This window comes from Channa argus, chromosome 3 (genome assembly GCF_033026475.1).
Source record: "Channa argus isolate prfri chromosome 3, Channa argus male v1.0, whole genome shotgun sequence".
In the NCBI taxonomy this organism is placed as follows: Eukaryota; Metazoa; Chordata; class Actinopteri; order Anabantiformes; family Channidae; genus Channa; species Channa argus.
In genome coordinates, this window is record NC_090199.1 from 21,773,000 (window position 1) to 21,792,535 (window position 19,536).

The 19,536-nt window shown below is 41.7% G+C and overlaps 1 protein-coding gene across 1 annotated transcript; it reads left to right on the forward strand.

Moving 5' to 3' along the window:
- The first annotated feature begins 527 nt into the window (after positions 1-527).
- On the forward strand, positions 528-18,949 carry LOC137123723 (lysyl oxidase homolog 4-like). The gene is made up of 15 exons (XM_067497879.1): positions 528-649; positions 1,574-1,842; positions 1,929-2,584; positions 3,241-3,452; positions 9,544-9,582; positions 9,724-9,925; positions 11,139-11,319; positions 12,671-12,825; positions 12,906-13,073; positions 13,581-13,743; positions 13,830-14,073; positions 14,964-15,079; positions 15,451-15,587; positions 17,779-17,890; positions 17,976-18,949. Exons 2-15 carry the CDS (start codon positions 1,575-1,577, stop codon positions 18,044-18,046), a joined length of 2,724 nt encoding a protein of 907 aa, XP_067353980.1. The 5' UTR covers positions 528-649; position 1,574; the 3' UTR covers positions 18,047-18,949.
- Positions 18,950-19,536: the final 587 nt, after the last annotated feature.

Consider the following 19,536-nt stretch of genomic DNA (forward strand, 5'->3'; position numbering starts at 1 on the left):
TTATGTCTGTGCAAGCATATGAATGTGTTTTTGTGTGTGCACATATACGAAATTACCATAGTTTGAATTAAAAAATAAATAAAACAAACACAAAATTTCTTGTGTGCCACACAGCAGAGGGACAGTGACATTAGAGGTTACAGAATAGATTGAAAACTGAAAACACGTGTACACACAGGAGAGATCCTTATGGAATCATCCTGTTTTATGAGTTGAGCTCATGTGTGCTCTGAATGCCGTTGTGTGACCACCCGACAAGAACGAGGTTGGTTTGGTTTTAACTGCTGCTGTGTTGCAGTCCGCTGTATGTAGATGAACAGGTCCTGTTTTTGGATACATTTACATCATTTGGATCTAAATGTTTATATTATATAGTGAACAGAAACCATGCATCACATTTCCTTTATGTTTCAATTGATTTCTTTGGTCTTGGATGGAAAGGTCAAACATGACCAAGTGAAAAGGAGAAAAAAACTGCTTAAATATATAAAAATGGGAGGGCTGGATAAAGTAGCAGATCTGAGGGAGTGACAGACAAAGAAAGAGGGAGGGAAAAGAGGAGAATAGAGAGACAGCAGGACCAAACTCTCTGCCTTCTTTCACTCCAGTGCTCTTTCCTTCTTCCTTCCAGGCTGAGATCACCAGATAAGTGAGTTCATCTTCTACATCTTCTTCTTTTCATTCTCCTTACTTTACTCTATTTAGCCTTCCTCAATTTGTTTTTCCCAATTTAAGATTTCCCTGCAGTTGAACTCCATGCTTCATGCCACTCTTCTCTCTTGTTTAATTGATTTTATTTCGGGACTCAGTTTAAGCTACAGCTTTAATTCACACATATGTGTTAAAGTTCTTGCATTCTTGCGTATTATACATATGCAGAAGAATTTAACATTTATCAAAACTGGAGGATTACCTTTCTATAAGATTCGCCCTTCATTATCTAGACCTCCTCTTCCTCTGGCTCTATGTCTCCAGTTTCTACCTCTCCACCAGATGGTAAAGGTTTTAGAGGTGAACCAAGAATGAATTAATCATTGCTAATTAGCCAAAATGTCCGTCAGAGACACTGACCTGCTGCTTTATTTATATGTGAGAACATTTTTATGACCCTGTTTATTTGCTTTTGTGTCTGTTGGCTAAATATGTGCAGCAAAGCTTGAGGGTTTGTGGGAAGCCAAAAGCCAAAGTTTCCGTTGGCTGGAAGCAGAGGCTACTTTTAACTCTGGTTGTTTCTCCGTTCGCCCTGACTGCTTAAGCGTGAGGGCTACGTGTTCACAATTTTCCTTAAGCATCTGACCGTCCTTTAAATGACTGATTATTTTAAAGCACACAAACATCTATCAATCTTCCATTCTAGTGTGGCGTGTCCCACAAGGGTTTTCAAGAAAAGTTGCTAATTATACATTTTGTCAGAGTGTGGAATGTAAGTTAATGACCTTTGGAAATTTTTGTGGTGACATGTGCACCTCCTGCCTCATATGTGTCTTCTCTGTTTTTTTCTGTGTTTTAATTCTTCACTTAATTTTACTTTATTTTCTTTATTAACTTTGTTATCACTTTACTTTTTCTCCAGGATGCTGTGCCTCAGCCCCCTGTACACACTCCTCCTCCTGCTTTTCTTCTTCCCCCCTCCACTGTTGGTGCAGGGGATGATTGTACGTCTTGCAGGTGTAGGGCGGCGCGGTCCAAACGAGGGGCGTGTGGAGGTCTTTCACAATGGAGTGTGGGGCACCGTGTGCGATGACGAGGTGAACCTTAATCTGGCCAACGTGGTGTGCAGAGAGCTCGGCTTTCAGCGCAGCTATACCTGGGCACACAGTGCCAAGTTTGGACAAGGACAAGGTCTGTCCATTGGACACCTTACCGGTTGACTAATAGAGTTTTTATTACCTCTAATTTAATTACTTTCCTCCCTTTCTTGCTTTTAGGTCCAATTTGGTTAGACAATGTTCGCTGCAAGGGCACAGAGCTCTCCATTGCACATTGTCGCTTCAATGGCTGGGGAGTCACTGACTGCACCCATGCTGAGGATCTGGGGGTTATTTGCAGCCCAGAAAGAAGACCTGGCTTTTCCCCTGTCTCTTTGGAAGAGGTCCCTTCATCCTCCAGGCAACAGCCTAGTCCAACCGGACAGAGAAATCTGTCCCCGCTACAGACCCCATATCCTTCAGCTCCAGCTGCAGCTCCAGGCCCAGTCAGAGGCCATGAGATCGCCCTCAATCGCAACCCAACTTCTTCCCGTCGCAGCAACATCTCGCCGCAGGAAAATGGCCATGAGATCCAGATCTTGAGACGAAATCGAGGTGGTTCGAGAGCGAACCAGCCTGTGAGCCCAGCTTTGCCCCAAGGACACCAGCTCCCTTCACGTCTGGCGAATGGTGCAGCCTACAGACAGAGGGAGGAGACCACTCCACAAGTAGCTAGACAGGAGGCCGAGCAACGTGTGAGCAGACAGCCTCCGCCTAATTCCCCACTCCAGTCTGAGCGGAGGAGTGACAGGTATCCCCAAATCAGTGGGAACCACGTTGAACCAGACCCAGTTTATCCAGACATGGGACTGGAGACTGATACACAATACATACAGGTAATACCCCACACATGTAGATACATATAACCTCCAGCACACCAATGAAGCAGTTCAATCTTGCTTTATCCAGACCTCCATACAAAAATGTCATTTTGTGGAGCCACAGGCCAGTGGGCATGCTTAATTAGAGACAAACCTAAAACCAGATCTTCTCTAGATCCAGTTCATATACACCAGTAAAGCCTGTTTTTTACTTTAAATACCAGCTCCATCTGCTATTTCTGACCAGAGGAAATTGCCAGACATTTCTCACTTGTGTTGTGCTTTTACTTCTTTTGAAATTGCAGAGTTTACACTTTCTTTACTGTTTTGTTATCAACATAACACATTGCCAACTCTGTTTGTTTTCTTCCTGCTGACTACAATTAGATGATTAGAGGGAATGATGATTGCAGAAGCAATGTATCAGCTTATTGTCACGACTGCATGCAACCTGCAGATTTTTTTGTTAAACGTGTTTGGGAAAAGACAAATTTGTGTTTTTAACTTAAATTAATGTTGTTTTAGTGTGCATTACAAAGTCTCAGTTGATGTGGGACAAAGTTAAAAATAGCTAAAAATACATTTCTGGTCTGTGTTAAAAGAAATGTAAATAAAATATAAAGTATCAATTATCAGTCCCCCTAAAAATTAGCATGTTTCCTTGTGGACAGGAATCTGAGAGGGTTCACCTAGAGGAGGCTCGCCTACGACCCGTGTTGTCCACTAACCATGGCGGTCTGGTGTCAGAGGGAGTTCTGGAGGTGAAGCATGCTGGCAAATGGCGTCACGTGTGTAACCGCGGATGGGACATGAGCAACAGCCGTGTCGTCTGTGGCATGTTAGGATTCCCTGCTGCAGAAGCATTTGACCAGAATGCCTACCGGTGAGTAAGTGAGAGTGGACGCAACAGAGTGACAGAATCAGAGGTAGACAGAGAAAGACTGTGTAAGTGTGTTTAAGAAAAGGATGGAAAAGTGTGGTGGTCAACGCACCCCTTCAGGCATTAGGTGGCCCCATGCCCACATTGCTATTTTATCCCCCTGTAGTAGAGGTTAACCATGACTGCCGTCATTTGTACAACCACACTTGGCAGCTCGTCCAACTTGGCGTTGGACGAGCACGGCCTGTCTGCCCCACTGGCTGAATGGGCCTCAGCACAAACCTTTAAAATAACCCCAGAGAGTATGTTATTAATGTCAGATTCAGACTACAAGATTATCATCATCAGCATCATCATGGTGTGTATTTTTACATGAATCCTCCATTACATGGTTTCTAATCTCATATAATTAAGACAATCCCAGTGAAAACTGTGTACAGAAGCATTTTTTATGCAGACTGGCATGAATGAGCAGTCACTTCATTATTCACTGTTGAAGTAGTTGGTCAACAGTCATTTACCAAGAAATGTCATTAAATTACATTCATGGTACATTTGAAATAACTTTATTCTGACATAACATCATTATTTCATAATTAAGCAGTGAACAGTCAGAACAGATCAGGATGCGATTCTTTTACTCCTTGGCTTCTAACCCCGGTTTCTTTTCAGGTTTCTGAAAATTTGCTGTGTGCACATTTTAAAGCTTCTGTAATCAAATGTTTTAGGCAAGTTACTTGAAAACTGTGGAAAAAAAACCTGCTCATTACGCATTATTCAATGACTATGCATTACATTACTTGTCATTTTACTAGCATTACCGGTCAGCTCCTTGTAGCTATAAACAACTCTCAATCCTCCAGACTTTTTTATTTACCAGATGTAGAAAAGAAAACAAGTAACTGGAAAGATTTACCGAGTAGCTTTGCCTCAGTGACTGCACACAGGTCGCCAGAAGTACCAACCTCAGAAGCAGTTAGACTCTTTCCACCTCTAAAACAAGAGGTGACTCCTAAATGTACACACACCTTGGAGTAACATTTGGCACATAAGCCAGATTAGAAAAAAACACAAACGCAGAAATAACTTTGGACCTTACTGAATTGCATGAAGACCCAATTCGTCACATTCCTGGTGGAAAGCAAAAAAACACCACAATATCAAAGTGTTGCTGAGATTAGTAACTGTAATATAATTACTGAATTTCAAATTTTAAGATTAAATAATGAATTGTTTGTTAGGATCCTGTAGACAAAAACCCCCCAAAACACGTTTCAGACTTTCAGAAAAAGTAGAACAACCACCAAAGGAGGAAGGGACACAAACTGTCAGAAGGCTGATTAGCTGGAGAAGAGACAGGACTTCAGCTCTAGTTGTTGATTTCATAACTATTTGATTATCGTTTAAACAAATCATTCACTATACTAGTAACGGCTAAAGTCTCATGTTGACTTCCTCCCCATAACTCATCAGTCTAACTTTATCCATAAATACACAAACATATTCAAGGCCTCAGACACATTCCATTAAAACCCAAATACACAGGAGTCACGCACACGCGTGTTAATACATTCCTCCCCTCACCCTGCTCACACAGCAGCTTACGCTCCCTCACATAAAATATGTCCAAAATCCACAAGCACACACAAATAAACATGAACACAAACGTTTGTGCACACACAAAGACAACCCTCTGTCCGTCCGTCCCCCTGCCCACAGAGGTTTTTTTATGGCTTGGCTAACAGGACCACTTCACTGACTGCTGCCTGTACTGCATCATGTCTTTCTCCATGTCGCCAATAATTACTTTTTGTGTCCTGCTCTGCTGCAAAGCAGAGCTCTGCCCAAATTGTGCCAAATTGACTGCTGCCTGTACTGCATCATCTCTTTCTCTATGTAGAGCAGAGCTCTGCTTCGCAGCAGAGCAGGACACTAAAGGTAGCAATTCTACAGTAAAGAAAACATACTAGGAGACATTGCTGATGTTCGAAACCTAACTTTACTTATTTAACTATGTGTCAGTGTATTGATTTTATAATCTATCTATATAAAAGGAATTTTGAATTACCTAGAACCGAATGGGCTAAGTGCAGAAACAGGACTGCTAACATGCGAGAGGAGAAAACGTCACAGTACGCAGTAAGGATGAAACACATAGGGGCCAGTACTTGTTCCCAATTAGTACTGGCCCACTTTTGAGATCCTCAAAATAAATGGATCTCACTGTCTTTTGTCTGATGGGGGTTAGCCACAGCTGTGAGGGTCAGATACTGTGTTAAACTTTGCTTTTACCTACTACATAAGTGAAGAATTCGTTTTAATCAAAGATGGAGCTAGACGTCAGAGTCTAAATTTAATGCCAATTCCAACAGCAAGACTGAAAAACACCTCAAAGTGGTCTGGAGACAAATTATGTCTCCATGCCAAAAACTCAACCACCAGTTTGGTGACGACTGGCCGGAGAATGTTTGTTTTGTGTCCGTCTCTACACAGCTACGTGGGGACATGAATGAAGCAGCCCATATTAAACATCATAGAGGGGCAGGGAAAGTTCGTTTGCTTGTCTTTTTCTCCACAACAACCAGCAAGAGTGAAATCATTATTTGATATTCAGTATTTCAATATTTGTATTAGATGTTTATGCTGGTGCTTTTGAAAATGTTTTTCAAATGAAAATAAATTTTAGCTACTCTGGCAGCAGTGCACAGTTTTGGTCCAGATTAAAATGTCTCAACAAATTGTGAAAGGAATTGCATCAAATTTTGCATATGACATTCTTTAGTTTCCATTGCGACATAAATAGTTTTTCATCTTTCTTCTACGCCACCAAAAGGTTGTCATTTTGGGTTGCAGTGAAATGTCCCAACAACTACTAATTGGATGGATTACCTCGAAATGGTGGTAACCCTATCCAATGGTGTCCAGGCAATAAATCTGAAAAACTTTGAAGAAACCCTGACCTTTCATCCAGCCCAAAGTAAGGTTGAGATTTGTGTTTTGTTTTGTTTTTAGTTAGTTATCATCACGGCCCTAAATGGCCTGATGCCGTTATGAGCATGTAAGCTCCCCCAAGCCTCCACTAGCTGCCACTGACAGACTCTTTTACCTACTTAATTAAGAGAGATGCTCTAATCTAGTGGCCATCTTCTAGGCTACTGCTTATTGTAGACTGTAGGAGGCCCTGTGTTACTGGGGACCAGAAACATATGGTCGTTTCATTGTGGTAATGTCGTATGTAGGTCTTAACTAATGTTCTCCAGCTGTCATACAGTAGCTAGAAAGGGCCCCACTGCTGTGCACTATAAAGCAGTCCCTTCAGGACATCGCCAGGCAGAACTGTCAGCTTTTCTAAAAGAAAATGTGATGTATGTTGTGGTGTTTTTATGATGCAAGGTAAACACACGCACAAAGGGCCATTTTCCCAAATAAATGCTTGTGTTTGAGTTTGAAACTGTCACGTATATCACACCCTATACCAGAAAAAAGTAGCAGTTTTTTTCTCTTTTTAAAGGTCCCATCACATCTTCCGGGTGCTACCTACTATGACGGCAATGGTCCGTGCCTATGGGGTTTGTGTCCACTTGAACAGCTGTAATTATGGTCTGAGAGATGTTCTAATCTAGTATATTCTCCCAAATCTGCTGCAAACTCTGCTGTGTCAGCACTTCCCTCTCGGGCGATGTGGTTGTTTTTTTGGTGTGACTGTCTTTGTGTCTGCCTGTTAAGTAGCTCAGTGCGATTTTACAGATGTTTAAATACGCTCCCACTTTGCTGTGCTTACAAAAGTCAAGCACTAAGCCATTTTCCAACTCCCTTGTTTCATCACATCCACACTTTCTTTGAGGCTGACACTATTCTTCTAATTTACTTTCACCCCCTACTTCTTGCATTCCCCCTCCACAGTTACAGACTTTTTAAGTTCACGCTTAATGTCTTTGTGGCAATTATACTAAAACCCACATTTCATGGAAAGTACATCATTATGACCCCTTTGAGTTTTCGTTCCATGGAGGTTGATGGGTCTGTCTAGAGGCTGTTGTGGAGTCAGTGTGGCAACCTGCTGTCTCTTCAGTGAGCCAATTGTTCCACTCAGGCAGCTTTGCATTCATGCACTATAATAACAGGTTATCTCTGCTTTCCTGACAGTCAGCTACTCTCTCCAGAGTGGCTTATGGTATTGTGCGGTCAGAGTTGCATAAAAAACCTGGCACCAAGCTAAAGATCCTGAGAAGTAAGAAAGCCTTCTGGTTAAAGCAGTGAGCAGAAGGGCTGCGGTCTCAACCTGTTGTGTTGAGGCTTGAAGCTGAGGTCCACTTCCCTTCATTTAAATCTTATTTTTGCAACTGAGAGAGCTCAACTCACCTCCAACCTGTGTTTCTGATATGACAAACACTCAAATCACTCAAACAAACACGCTTTTCCTTTTCCTGTGGAATATAGAGATGCTTATAAAAGTTGCCCATTTAACAATTTCTGACTTTCAGCACTTGCTCTGTGTTTCCCAGTATGCAGTGTGGGTAACACACCAAGGTTTTGAGGGTTTTTTGTTTTTACAGAGGCAAGGCAGGGACAGTTGATATGTACGTGCATATTTCCATGTCTGTTGTGTGTGAACTAACATGCTATTGCTCGACTGCATAGCAGACGCCACCAAGCACAGCAGCCAATTATATGGGTAGCACCACCATTCCCCTCCTTCAAACCATGAACTAACATCTCCTTTAGGTCTGTCTCTCTCTTTTTTTTTATTTACCACGCAGTACACTTTAAAAAGTATGTACATTATGTACAAATTCCTCACATCTTCATTCTACAGTTGTTAGGGCCTTAATTAAAGTTATGTATCCTGTAGCAACTTACTCCCACCCTAACCCTTAGTCCTAACCTTAACTCTAAAGATGTGAGGATCAGACAAAAGTAAAATTTGTCCATACAACCATAGAATGACATGTACACACAATCAGATAGACACAAGCAAACATACATTATCATATGTGAGTCACATGACCCACTTACTTTACATAAACAAGCTATAGGATGCTTCATAAACATACCTTTAATTGTACACGTATTGCACGGCCCTCACTCCCAACAGTATTGTGATAGTGAGTGATTAATGGGGAACATGTTCTATACAATATAGTTTCTCTTGCGCAGGGTTTCTATTGTGGGTTTCCTTGTGGCCCTTGTAGCCTAAAACCAATTTCTCATCTAATGCTGGGACTGTGGATAATAACTGGGGGAATACCAGGATAGTGGAGGTTTTCCTGGAGAGGAAACATGTCCGATTTTAGTTGGCCAAATATTTAATTGCATCATGAATCTGGCTGTACAGTAAACTCTCCTCCTGTCTATTCTTGGTGCTCCAGCTCATTTAATTTCGGCACATTCATGAAGGGCGTCAGTCACGCTGCACCTGTCTGTGGTCGCACTGGCTGATGCAAGTGGTCAGCTCTAATGTGTGTATGTGTGTGTGTCATAGACACTTCTAACATTCTCTGCCTGGTTTGTGAATCATTCTTTTTATTTCATTCTCTGTTTCTTTACTGTTTTAGGTTTTAGCATAGTGTTTTGTGTGTATGTGTTTCCAGTCATAGGGGTATCATTTTGTGTGAAGTGTAGTATATAGTATATACACTTTGGAAACCCTGTTGAATTTGGCTGCCCTCAATAAGGTTTCTCGCAGGAATCAGTGTGTAATGGCTTATTCATCTCTTTATTAAAGTCACATACAGTATTGGCAAATACTGAAACAGAAATGGAATGTGGTTTGAGAAAGAAAGAACATACAATGGGAGGTATGTGATCTATTATTGTAAATCTCCCTGTCTCTTACACGAGGGCTGTGTTTATCCAAAAACACTCACGCCCTTTCCAGCGTGTTGTCTTCTTCGTATTTACTGCTTTCACTATGTTTATTTATTTAAGGTTTGATAGACAAAATGGAAGAGTAGGGATGTCAAAGAAGTGATGATTGAGGAGGACAGAGGAGACTGGGAGGGAGGGAGGTGCACAGGAGCAGACTGTGGGGGTGCATCAGCTGGTTGTTTAGTCTACTGGATGTAAATGTGATGTGATTTTCTCTGTTGTTCAGGAAAATGTGGGACTCCAAGCTATCTGATTCATCCTCCAGGTATATATATCTACATACACCTGCATGCATTTTGTAACATAATAACTGACTTTTTTGCACATCACACAGATCATAAATGTGACAGTTTATAAAATCGTTGGTCTGATGTCTGATTGTTCCTCAACTTCATTCCCTGCCCAGACTGAGGACACAGATCAGTAAAAAGGGCTACTGGGTGGAGAAAGTGCAGTGTCAGGGTGTGGAGCCCTCCCTGTCCCAGTGCCAGGCCCAACTCCCCAGGAGTGATGTACCATGTAGGGGTGGCATGCATGCTGTGGTCCGCTGTGTCCCTGGATCCCAGTTCACACGCAACGGCAGAGCGCCTGCACCTCCTGCTGTGTCGGTTCGTATGGAGAAGGAACTTTAAAAAAAAAAGAATTATGAATGAATACTTAAATACGCCTATTTATTTTTGATCAAACAGTTTGGCAAGAAGATGTATACACTTTCTTCGTCATTTGCAAAATGAAGAAGTTACAAGTTACAGAAGTTGTACTATTGTTATCCATTGTCTTCTTCTTTTCCTTTCGGCTGCTCCCTTTCAGGGGTCGCCATAGCGAATCATGTGCCTCCATCTAACTCTATCCTCTGCATCCTCTTCACTCACACCAACTAACTTCATGTCCTCCCTCACTACATCCATAAATCTCCTCTTTGGTCTTCCTCTAGACCTCCTGCCTGGCAGCTCCAACCTCAGCATCCTTCTACCGATATATTCACAGTTTCTCCTCTGAACATGTCCAAACCACCTCAATCTGGCCTCTCTGACTTTATCTCCAAAACATCTAACATGAGCTGTCCCTCTGATGTACTCATTCCTGATCCTGTCCATCCTCGTCACTCCCAAAGAGAACCTCAACATCTTAAGCTCTGCTACCTCCAGCTCTGCCTCCTGTCTTTTCTTCAGTGCCACTGTCTCTAAGCCGAACAACATTGCTGGTCTCACCACCGTCTTGAACACCTTTCCTTTCATTCTCGCTGATACTCTTTTATCACACAACACACCTGACACTTTTCTCCACCCGTTCCAACCTGCCTGCACTCGCCTCTTCACCTCTTTTCCACACTCACCGTTGCTCTGAACCGTTGACCCTAAGTACTTAAAGTCCTGCACCTTCTTCACCTCTGCTCCCTGTAACCTCACCATTCCACCTGGGTCCCTCTCATTGACACACATGTATTCTGTCTTGCTGCGGCTAAGCTTCATTCCTCTGTTTTCCAGAGCAGACCTCCACCTCTCTAGATTTTCCTCCACCTGCTCCCTGCTCTCACTACAAATAACAATGTCATCTGCAAACATCATAGTCCAGGGAGATTCTTGTCTAACCTCATCTGTCAGTCTGTCCATCACCAGAGCAAACAAGAAGGGGCTCAAAGCCGATCCTTGATGCAGACCCACCTCCACCTTAAACTACTCTGTCAATTAAACTAATCAAAATCAAACTATTGTTATGCATTGTAATTTGATAATAACTAAACCATGGTGTCACATAGCAGAAAAGGGAGTGGAGACTCCTTTTATCACCATCTCTCACACACTTTCCCTTTTCTCCTAGCCTGTCGTCCGTCTGAAGGCAGGCCCACGGCTTGGGGAGGGCCGCGTTGAGGTGCTGAGAGAGGGCAAGTGGGGCACCGTGTGCGACCATCTGTGGGACATCACTGCAGCCAGCGTGGTCTGTAGGGAGCTGGGCTTCGGGACAGCCAAAGAGGCCCTCAAGAATGCTCAGCTGGGACAGGGTAGGACAGGAAACATTTGCATGTTTAAACTAAACTATAGCTTGATCTGTATTGTCCTCTTGTACTAAGTTATGAGAAAACGCCATTCAGAAAGTCTTAGAGAATAATGAAGGATCATGATCTGATATCTGCACCCTGAGCGTGATCACTACAGCTCAGTATTCTTTTAGACTCAACACTTCTCAGTCTCAGTGTCTGTTGCTAAACACAGCACTCCACGAACCATGTACCCAAAGACACAAATAAACCCAGAGAAAATGTTTAGAGTCTCAAATACTTCTATTGGAGAAGCTGATTGTTGAAATTCTACCCATGTCCAATTAGGAGTGTAAACAAAGCTAAGAGGTCGCAGCAAACCAAACAATGGCACGGGCTGTTGTCAAAATAAACCAAGTGCAACTGAGAAGTTAGCAGTGCTTTGAAATCCAGGATGTCAAACAATCAGCACTGAGAATGATCCAACAATCAGAAACGCTGATTATTTTGGTTCTACTTTTATTAAAATCTAGTCACTGAATTTCTTGGCAACAACAGAGTGAAATGGTTTCCCGGGAAATAGCACAGACCCCACTCTCTCACACTCAGTTATTGACTTTCCTTCCTTGCCGTGAGTGTGCTGTAACTCTGTAATCACATTCATTTCCTCCCATTTTCTTTCTGCCTAAATGAGCACATAGCATGGCCTATAATGGTGGCTGAATTTCCCTCTCTCTACTTTACCTAATTAAGTAATTCATGGAACTTAATTGAGTATTAATTTTAGGGCTCTAAAATTAAATTAGGGGCAATTGGTACTGTTGTGTCTGAATAATAAACATGGTTAAATGTCTCAGGGCTTTTTTTTACCAGGGTTAAGTCAATGTACTGTATAACATATAAAAGTTGAATTTGAGCACTACAAGAGGGATTTGGTGTCTCCTGGGTAGTGCAGGCAGAAAACTCAATTTGATGACATCATTAGCTATTTAAGGCCAAATTATAGGGCTTTATACTGTATGTCTTTAGCCTAGGCCTCACACACCTACACAAAGAAATGTGTTCAAAGATTTTCCTGTATTTTACCCTCTTTGCTATCTATTTTGGGTTTAAAGCATTGGCTTAGTGTGCAGCACGGAGTCTACGGTAATTTAGACAAAACACTCTAACTAAACTAAATTTCAGAGCTACATCAGAGGTTTTGAGGTCCAGATTGGGTCTGGAATTTGAATCCCTCTCTGTGGACATTTGTGACTGTAGAGCCATCAGGTTTTAAATCCCTTTATACAGAGCATGGGAGAGTGTCTCTTTCTAAATGTGGCCCGTGGTTAACATGTGAATTAACATGTGTGTCTCTCCACTCCCTCTTCTGTAGGTACTGGTCCAATCCACATGAACAGTGTCCAGTGCACAGGCAGAGAAAGGTCTATAACAGAGTGTCAATACAGACCGGTGCCCCTTTACACCTGCAAACACACCCAGGATGTATCAGTACGCTGCAATGTGCCCAACACGGGCATGCAGACAAGGGTGAGAAACACACATGGAAGCAAGACCACATGACCACAGATTATTAAGCCCACTCAAGTTTTCCCTCAATTCACATTCAGGTGCGTCTGTCAGGAGGAAGAGAACCAGCAGAGGGTCGTGTGGAGGTGCTGATAGAGGTTAATGGAGTGAGGCGGTGGGGTTCTGTCTGTAGTGAGAACTGGGGCATCAATGAGGCCATGGTGGTCTGTCGTCAGCTGGGCTTAGGCTTTGCAGCAAGAGCTCATCAGGTAAGCAACAAAATACAATATGTTTTTTTAATCAGTATATTTTACCTCTACGTGCTTCTTTATTTCCTCCTCTCTCTCCCTCTCTGCGCTACTGCTTGTGTGTCTGTGCTGTGTTATTACCAAGGCCCTGAGGTAATTACATGCTTCTCAAAGGTCCACTTCCAGCATACTGAAAATAAAATAGGGAAAGTGAGGTGAAGAGGGATCAGGAGAAATTCACAAAGCAAACAAAGTAAAAATAGAACTGTGCATGAAAAGAGCAGTATGACTGTGCTCTGATAGGGGCTGCTGGGAGCATTTACCAGGCAGTTTTGAAACTGTTAAAAAGAGTGGAAAATGTGATAATGTGTAAAAAATGTTGCTTTGTTGTATAACAGAGACTATTTGCCTTCATTTGAGACATTTTCACTTATCTTCTTGTTATTATTCCAGTAATTTGAAACACAGAACAACATAGCTCTAATGATTCTACGTGTGCATTTGTTCTTTTCTCGTGTCTTTCTGCAGGAAACCTGGTACTGGCCTAGTTCTTCAGATGCTGGTGAGGTGGTGTTGAGTGGAACTCACTGCGTGGGCACTGAGATGTCTATCCAGCAGTGCCGCAGAAACACACATGTCTACTGTCCCAGAGGGGGAGAGGGAAGAGCAGCAGGAGTCACATGTGCAGACAGTGAGTATAAAACCAGCAACCACATGGGCATATTTCTATTTGTTGTAGAATGTCTGCATGCAAACTCTGAGTCTTGACCTTGGCAGCTGCTCCTGACCTTGTCCTGGATGCCCAGCTTGTCCAAGAGACAGCCTACCTGGAGGATCGTCCCCTTCACATGCTCACTTGTGCCAATGAAGAGAATTGTCTGTCAACTTCCGCCGCTAGGATGAACTGGCCCTACGGACATCGCCGCCTGCTGCGCTTTTCCTCCCGCATCATGAATCTGGGTCGCGCTGACTTCCGTCCCCGGGCCTCCAGAGAAAGTTGGGTATGGCACCAGTGTCACAGGTGAGAGAAGTCACAAATGTAGGAAAATGGTAAGAGAGATAACCTGAACCCGAATTGTTTTTATTATAACTCATGGCACAGAGTCGCTTTGAAGAGATCAAAGGTTTCCACTGGAACTCATTTTGCTTCTTTTACCATATAGCAACTATCTGTGTGGTGGATTGTAGCTGCTGCAGAGTGTGGCTGAATAAGGAATCCTGCACAACCTCCCCCAGGGTACAGGGATGGGCATTATAATGAGCTTTACAACAAACACAGTTTCTACCAAAGGTCAAAAAATTAAATGTCTGCAATAAAAGATAAATGGGAATTTAAGATTTGGCACATGAAATGGGATCACTGAGTGCAGCACAGTGCACATCTGGACTATAAATAACCACAGCTGTTATTTAACGCAATAAACACAATTTTTTTATCCTCTAAAATAAAGTTTACAATAAACATCCTCCTCACTGGTCACCCAGTTGTTACAGTCAGAGCCATGCCTGCATTCGGAGCAGCCTGGCTTCTTGTCTCAGCGGTTGTGGTTCAATGTACCAAAACAAGAAACAGCTCGGTGTCTCTCAGCCACAGCTCAATCACTACCTATCCAACTAGCAAACACATGGTTCGACTTTTAGTTTTGGTATGGACTGTTCTGGAAATGTTTCTGTAATTAAAGAAACTGATGTCTATCTTCTCTGTACACAATTGCAGTAGTTGTCTAACGCCGTCACGACATAAAGGATTTATTACTTCTGTATCTCAAACAGCATTTTTAACAGGATAATGTATCTGACACGTCAACAACAAAAACAGCATGAGTGATGTTAATCAGTTTGTTTCTGTTTTTTCTCTTTCACTGCAGACAGCTTCATGCATTAATCGCTTAGTTATGCTTCCATTCTCAGGCACTACCACAGCATTGAGGTGTTCACCCACTACGATCTGCTGACGTTCAATGGGACCAAGGTGGCTGAAGGTCATAAAGCCAGTTTCTGTCTGGAGGACACATACTGCCCTGATGGTGAGACCAGCTACAGATTAATGCTGCATAAATCTGCTCTTTGAGGGACATTTGGACACAAGAACAGGACTGTGACAAACCAAAGAATCAAGTGTACATAAAAGTGCAAAGCTGAAATCCCATAATGAGCATTTAAAGGCAGTTGTAAGATCAGAGGCCAAGCCTAAATTGATCTTGGCTTCACAAAGCCCAGACAGCTTTTTGCAGCTCACTGTCTTCTCTATTCATTTGTCCCCAAAAAAGATTTGGCTTTTAAATCATAATTTTAGCGTTTTTGTAGAAATATAAATCCACAGGGACTGACAGCAAAGACAATTTATACAGCATAGTCTTCTCTTTTTAACTCTCCTCGTACTGTTTTGTTGTCCTAGGTATGTATAAGCGGTATGCCTGCTATAACATGGGAGAGCAGGGTATCTCAGTAGGCTGCTGGGACACCTACCGCCATGACATTGACTGCCAGTGGGTCGACATCACAGATATAAAACCTGGCGAATACATCTTCCAGGTCTGTTTACTACTACAGATATTTCTAACAAAAAAAAACATTCAATACAGTGAATTTTCACTTGATTCTTTTACTCTGTAGCTTAAAAAATAGTAGGCCACTGATAAAGGGCAGAGAATAAAGTGATCCACGCTTCAATCCTCATGGTGAAATACTATCAGTGATCTTATACAAACTCTTGGACCAGACACAAAAGCGAAAAAAAATAAAAAAACAGAGCAAACACTGGGTTAGCTGTTTCGACATCTAAAAGTGCACATGAGATAAAAGCTGTGATAAAAGGCTATAATTTCAGCTAAATAGCTCTTGGCTATGTTTCCAACCAAGACTCAGGTGAACAGTATGCATGTAGTTTTAAGGGTGTGTGCATACTTAAGAAAGTGAATGTGGTCGGGATTTATATAGAAAGTAGACCTGCTATTAGTTCACTTATTCAGAAAGTATGGAAATGCTCTTTCAGCACTTTTACATTTGTACAAGTTTTATGTTTGAAAGCTCGGCTTGTTCACATGTCTCGTCTGTTTCTAGACTTCCAAGCTGCTGCGGTGACCTACTCATCTGTCCTCCTTCTCTGTCATTTGTTCTATTTTTTCCTGACAGCTTAGTGGCAGCAAAGTGATGATGTTTACAGTTTCTAATTATTTTCGCAGTGAAATCAAGCTGTTTAAGTTTGACTAGCGTGTGCACGTGTAAGCAAGAGTGGCCCGTCTGCACTATACAAGCCACGTCGTGAGAGATAAAAAAATCGCATACATGTGATTAACCAGGGATCCACTGTTGCCACAGCGATGTGACCCAGCAACACTTTGTGGTCTGGAATGTGGTGCAACAGTAGTTGAGCTGCTCATAAACTTGTGTAAGAAGTGAGAGATTGAGGGAGGGCACAGTTGCCCACTTGTCTTTCATACAGCTGGGTGTTTCTTTGAGTCGTTCCCAAGGATCGCAGGGTAGCAGCCATTTATAGGACCATACATTTAAGGCGATGAGTCACGTCCAACGCTTAATTGCTGAGGTGAATGTGCCTGCTCATTGCTCTGTCATTTAAAAATCAGTGACACAACCTGACAGCAGTCTTCTACATTACAGTGACAACCTTTCATTGTTCCTGTAAAACAGGCTGCGGGCCCTTTGTTTCACATTATTACAAGAGCTTATGAAAGGGCATCAACTCTAACCAGCTTAATATGGTGTTTTACACTGAGCCTATAAAAATGTGCTGAGATGGCTGCTCTCTACATGAAATATTTTTAAAAATATAAGTTCTTTGGCTTTTTAGCTTAAAAAGTGATAAAAAATAAATCATTAAGAGTGAATAAATATTTGACATGTTAAATCTTTTTGTGTAAATATAATTGCACCCACAAAATTTATACTGTACGTAAAAAATTAAAGTTGGTTGCTTTATTGAATATGTGGTCAGGTTATCTGTTTGATGTGTGCATCAGGAAAATTCATTTGTGTGCTTTTCTTATATATGGCAGGCAGGCAGACAGGGTGGAAAACAACAAACCATGACAACCAACCATGGCTGTAGTCTAATGATAGGCTGCGACTTAAATCCAAACCAAAACTGTCATCTACATCTCTGGGCCTCTTTGTCACTGCACGGTGATAACAGTGGAAAGTGATGTCATGCATCTCTTTATGCCCCCAGTTTATTCACCATGAGCCATATAGAAAAGGAAAGAACAATAACCCCGTGGCCCCTCAGTCAAGCCACATCAAACGCTAGCTGTTTTACTAACTGTCTGAAGAAACGTGATACTTTCTCACTTGCTCCCCTGATTTGCTAAAAACATAGAATTAGAAGGGAACTTTGTCAGGCAACATCGGAGATTCCAAACTTCCAAAGTATTCAAACCAATTAAAGGCCACTATGTGTGGATACTAATACGTATTACTTCTACCATTTTACAGACCCAATAAAACATCATCTGCATACTGGGAGTGCAATGCCAACCTAAGTCCAAATTATTTTAGAATGAGCCTCAGGTGCTGACAATCAGGTCTATCTAAAGACTGTTCCCAAGTCTAGTGTAACGACAGAATGGATTTTCATCATATTTTCTTAACTTAGCAACCTTCACATGATGACTGTTTAAAATCTTTACTTAAATATCTGTTTTGATGGATGCTTGCTTTTGCTTTCTGCTTGCTGCAACATGTTATCACTTGTCTCTCTTTCTAACAGGTTGAGGTCAACCCTTCCTTAGACATGGCCGAGTCCGATTTTCAGAACAACGTGATGCGCTGTCGGTGCAAGTACGATGGAGCACGAGTTTACATGTTTGGATGCCATGCAGGTACAGTGTGATGACTTTTTCAGCACCTTAGTCTTTTCTTCTGTTTGTTACTGTGTATTCCACCTCTCTTCTTTGTTAAATTCAGGTGATGCTTACAGTGCAGAGGCGGAGGATTTGTTTGACCACCAACGTCAGATTTCCAACAACTTCCTGTGAATTACAGAGCAGTCATATTTAAGGACAGAACACCTGGGCAACTCTTCACCACACCTCAACATGGCGGGGGGGGGGAAAGGGTGAATGACAATGACATGCCAGTAAAAATAGATGTGGATTAGAGGGAGGAGGGTGGGAAACAGAGATGGTTTGGGAGGTATGGAAGGAGTTAATGCAAAAATGACTAACTAGGATCATGGGACCTGTTGTCATTTGCGGTGACTGTTGTTGTTAGAAAGTCAAAGAGACAAAAAGAAAAATCTTGAAAGACCAAAGTAGACGCTCACAAGCGTTATGTCACCATGATAAATCATAGTTTACAGTCTGACACTTGCCTTGAATTCTAGTAAATTAAATTTCCTTGATTAATACATTACCACAGTTACAGTAATGACATGAAGGCAACTGAGAACAGCACATTTTTGAGTTTTACAGTACATCACCAGGCCGTCGTCCATACATCAAATGTCAACAGAACTATGGACATGCTCCCTGGGCTGTCACTGTTCATATTTCAAAATATTGTTTTTACTAATATAACTGTGTATTTTTGGTTTGGAATGAGATTTTGTTTTTTTTAATTTCATGGTGCTATTTTTGCCTTATATGAATAAATATTGTAATGTATTGCAAATGTATTGTCATGTACAGTTTTATAATACCTCTCTGAAATAATGTTTAGGTCTCTAATTTATGCAGAATTTTAATGTACTTTTCAGTGGAAACATGTCCCTGTGTGACTATGTTTGTATTGTTATTATTATGATAAATATTTTCACTTGTTTGTTCTTTACCTGTTTAACATCAGTAACATCAGATAAGATCTAGATGTACCACGGCGTTGCGTCTTTAACAGCACTTGGTAATGGTAGTGAAAGAATAAACGTCAGACTGATAAAACTGTATGGTTATTTGAGGAATGTTTTTTTTAACTGCAGAGTTTCCTAACAAAGATAAAGGTTAATGTTAGAGTTTCTGCAGAAGAACTGGAGAATCTGACAACTTGCTAAAATAGAACGATTCCATTGTTTTACTTACTTTATTTACTTTATAACAGATTGACAAGTCACCCAATAAGACCAGTTCAGCCAGCTAATACAGCCTTTAGATTTCACTGCCTCCCAACGGATTTAAAAAGATCTAAGTTTCAGCAGTGACTGGGTCTCCCATCTTTTCCCAGAGAGCCTGAGCTAACCCGTGTTTTATAGTTGTTTCCGACCTCATTCCCACTGATGAATACATACTAACACTGGAAACTCTTAGAGCCTCCCAAGGTCATATTATATAGGCTATACTTTACATTTGTGACTTATTTTGCTCTTATTCCTTTTTCTAAGTTTGGCAAGAAAACAGGTTTTACATTCTGCAAGTGAAAAGAAAAGTAGATGATACAAAGTATATTGTGAAAGAAACTTTCAAAGTGCAACTTTGGGTGCCGGTGACACTGGTTGAGTGCTGCTGTTATTGAGTGCTGTTTCCATTTAGGTGAT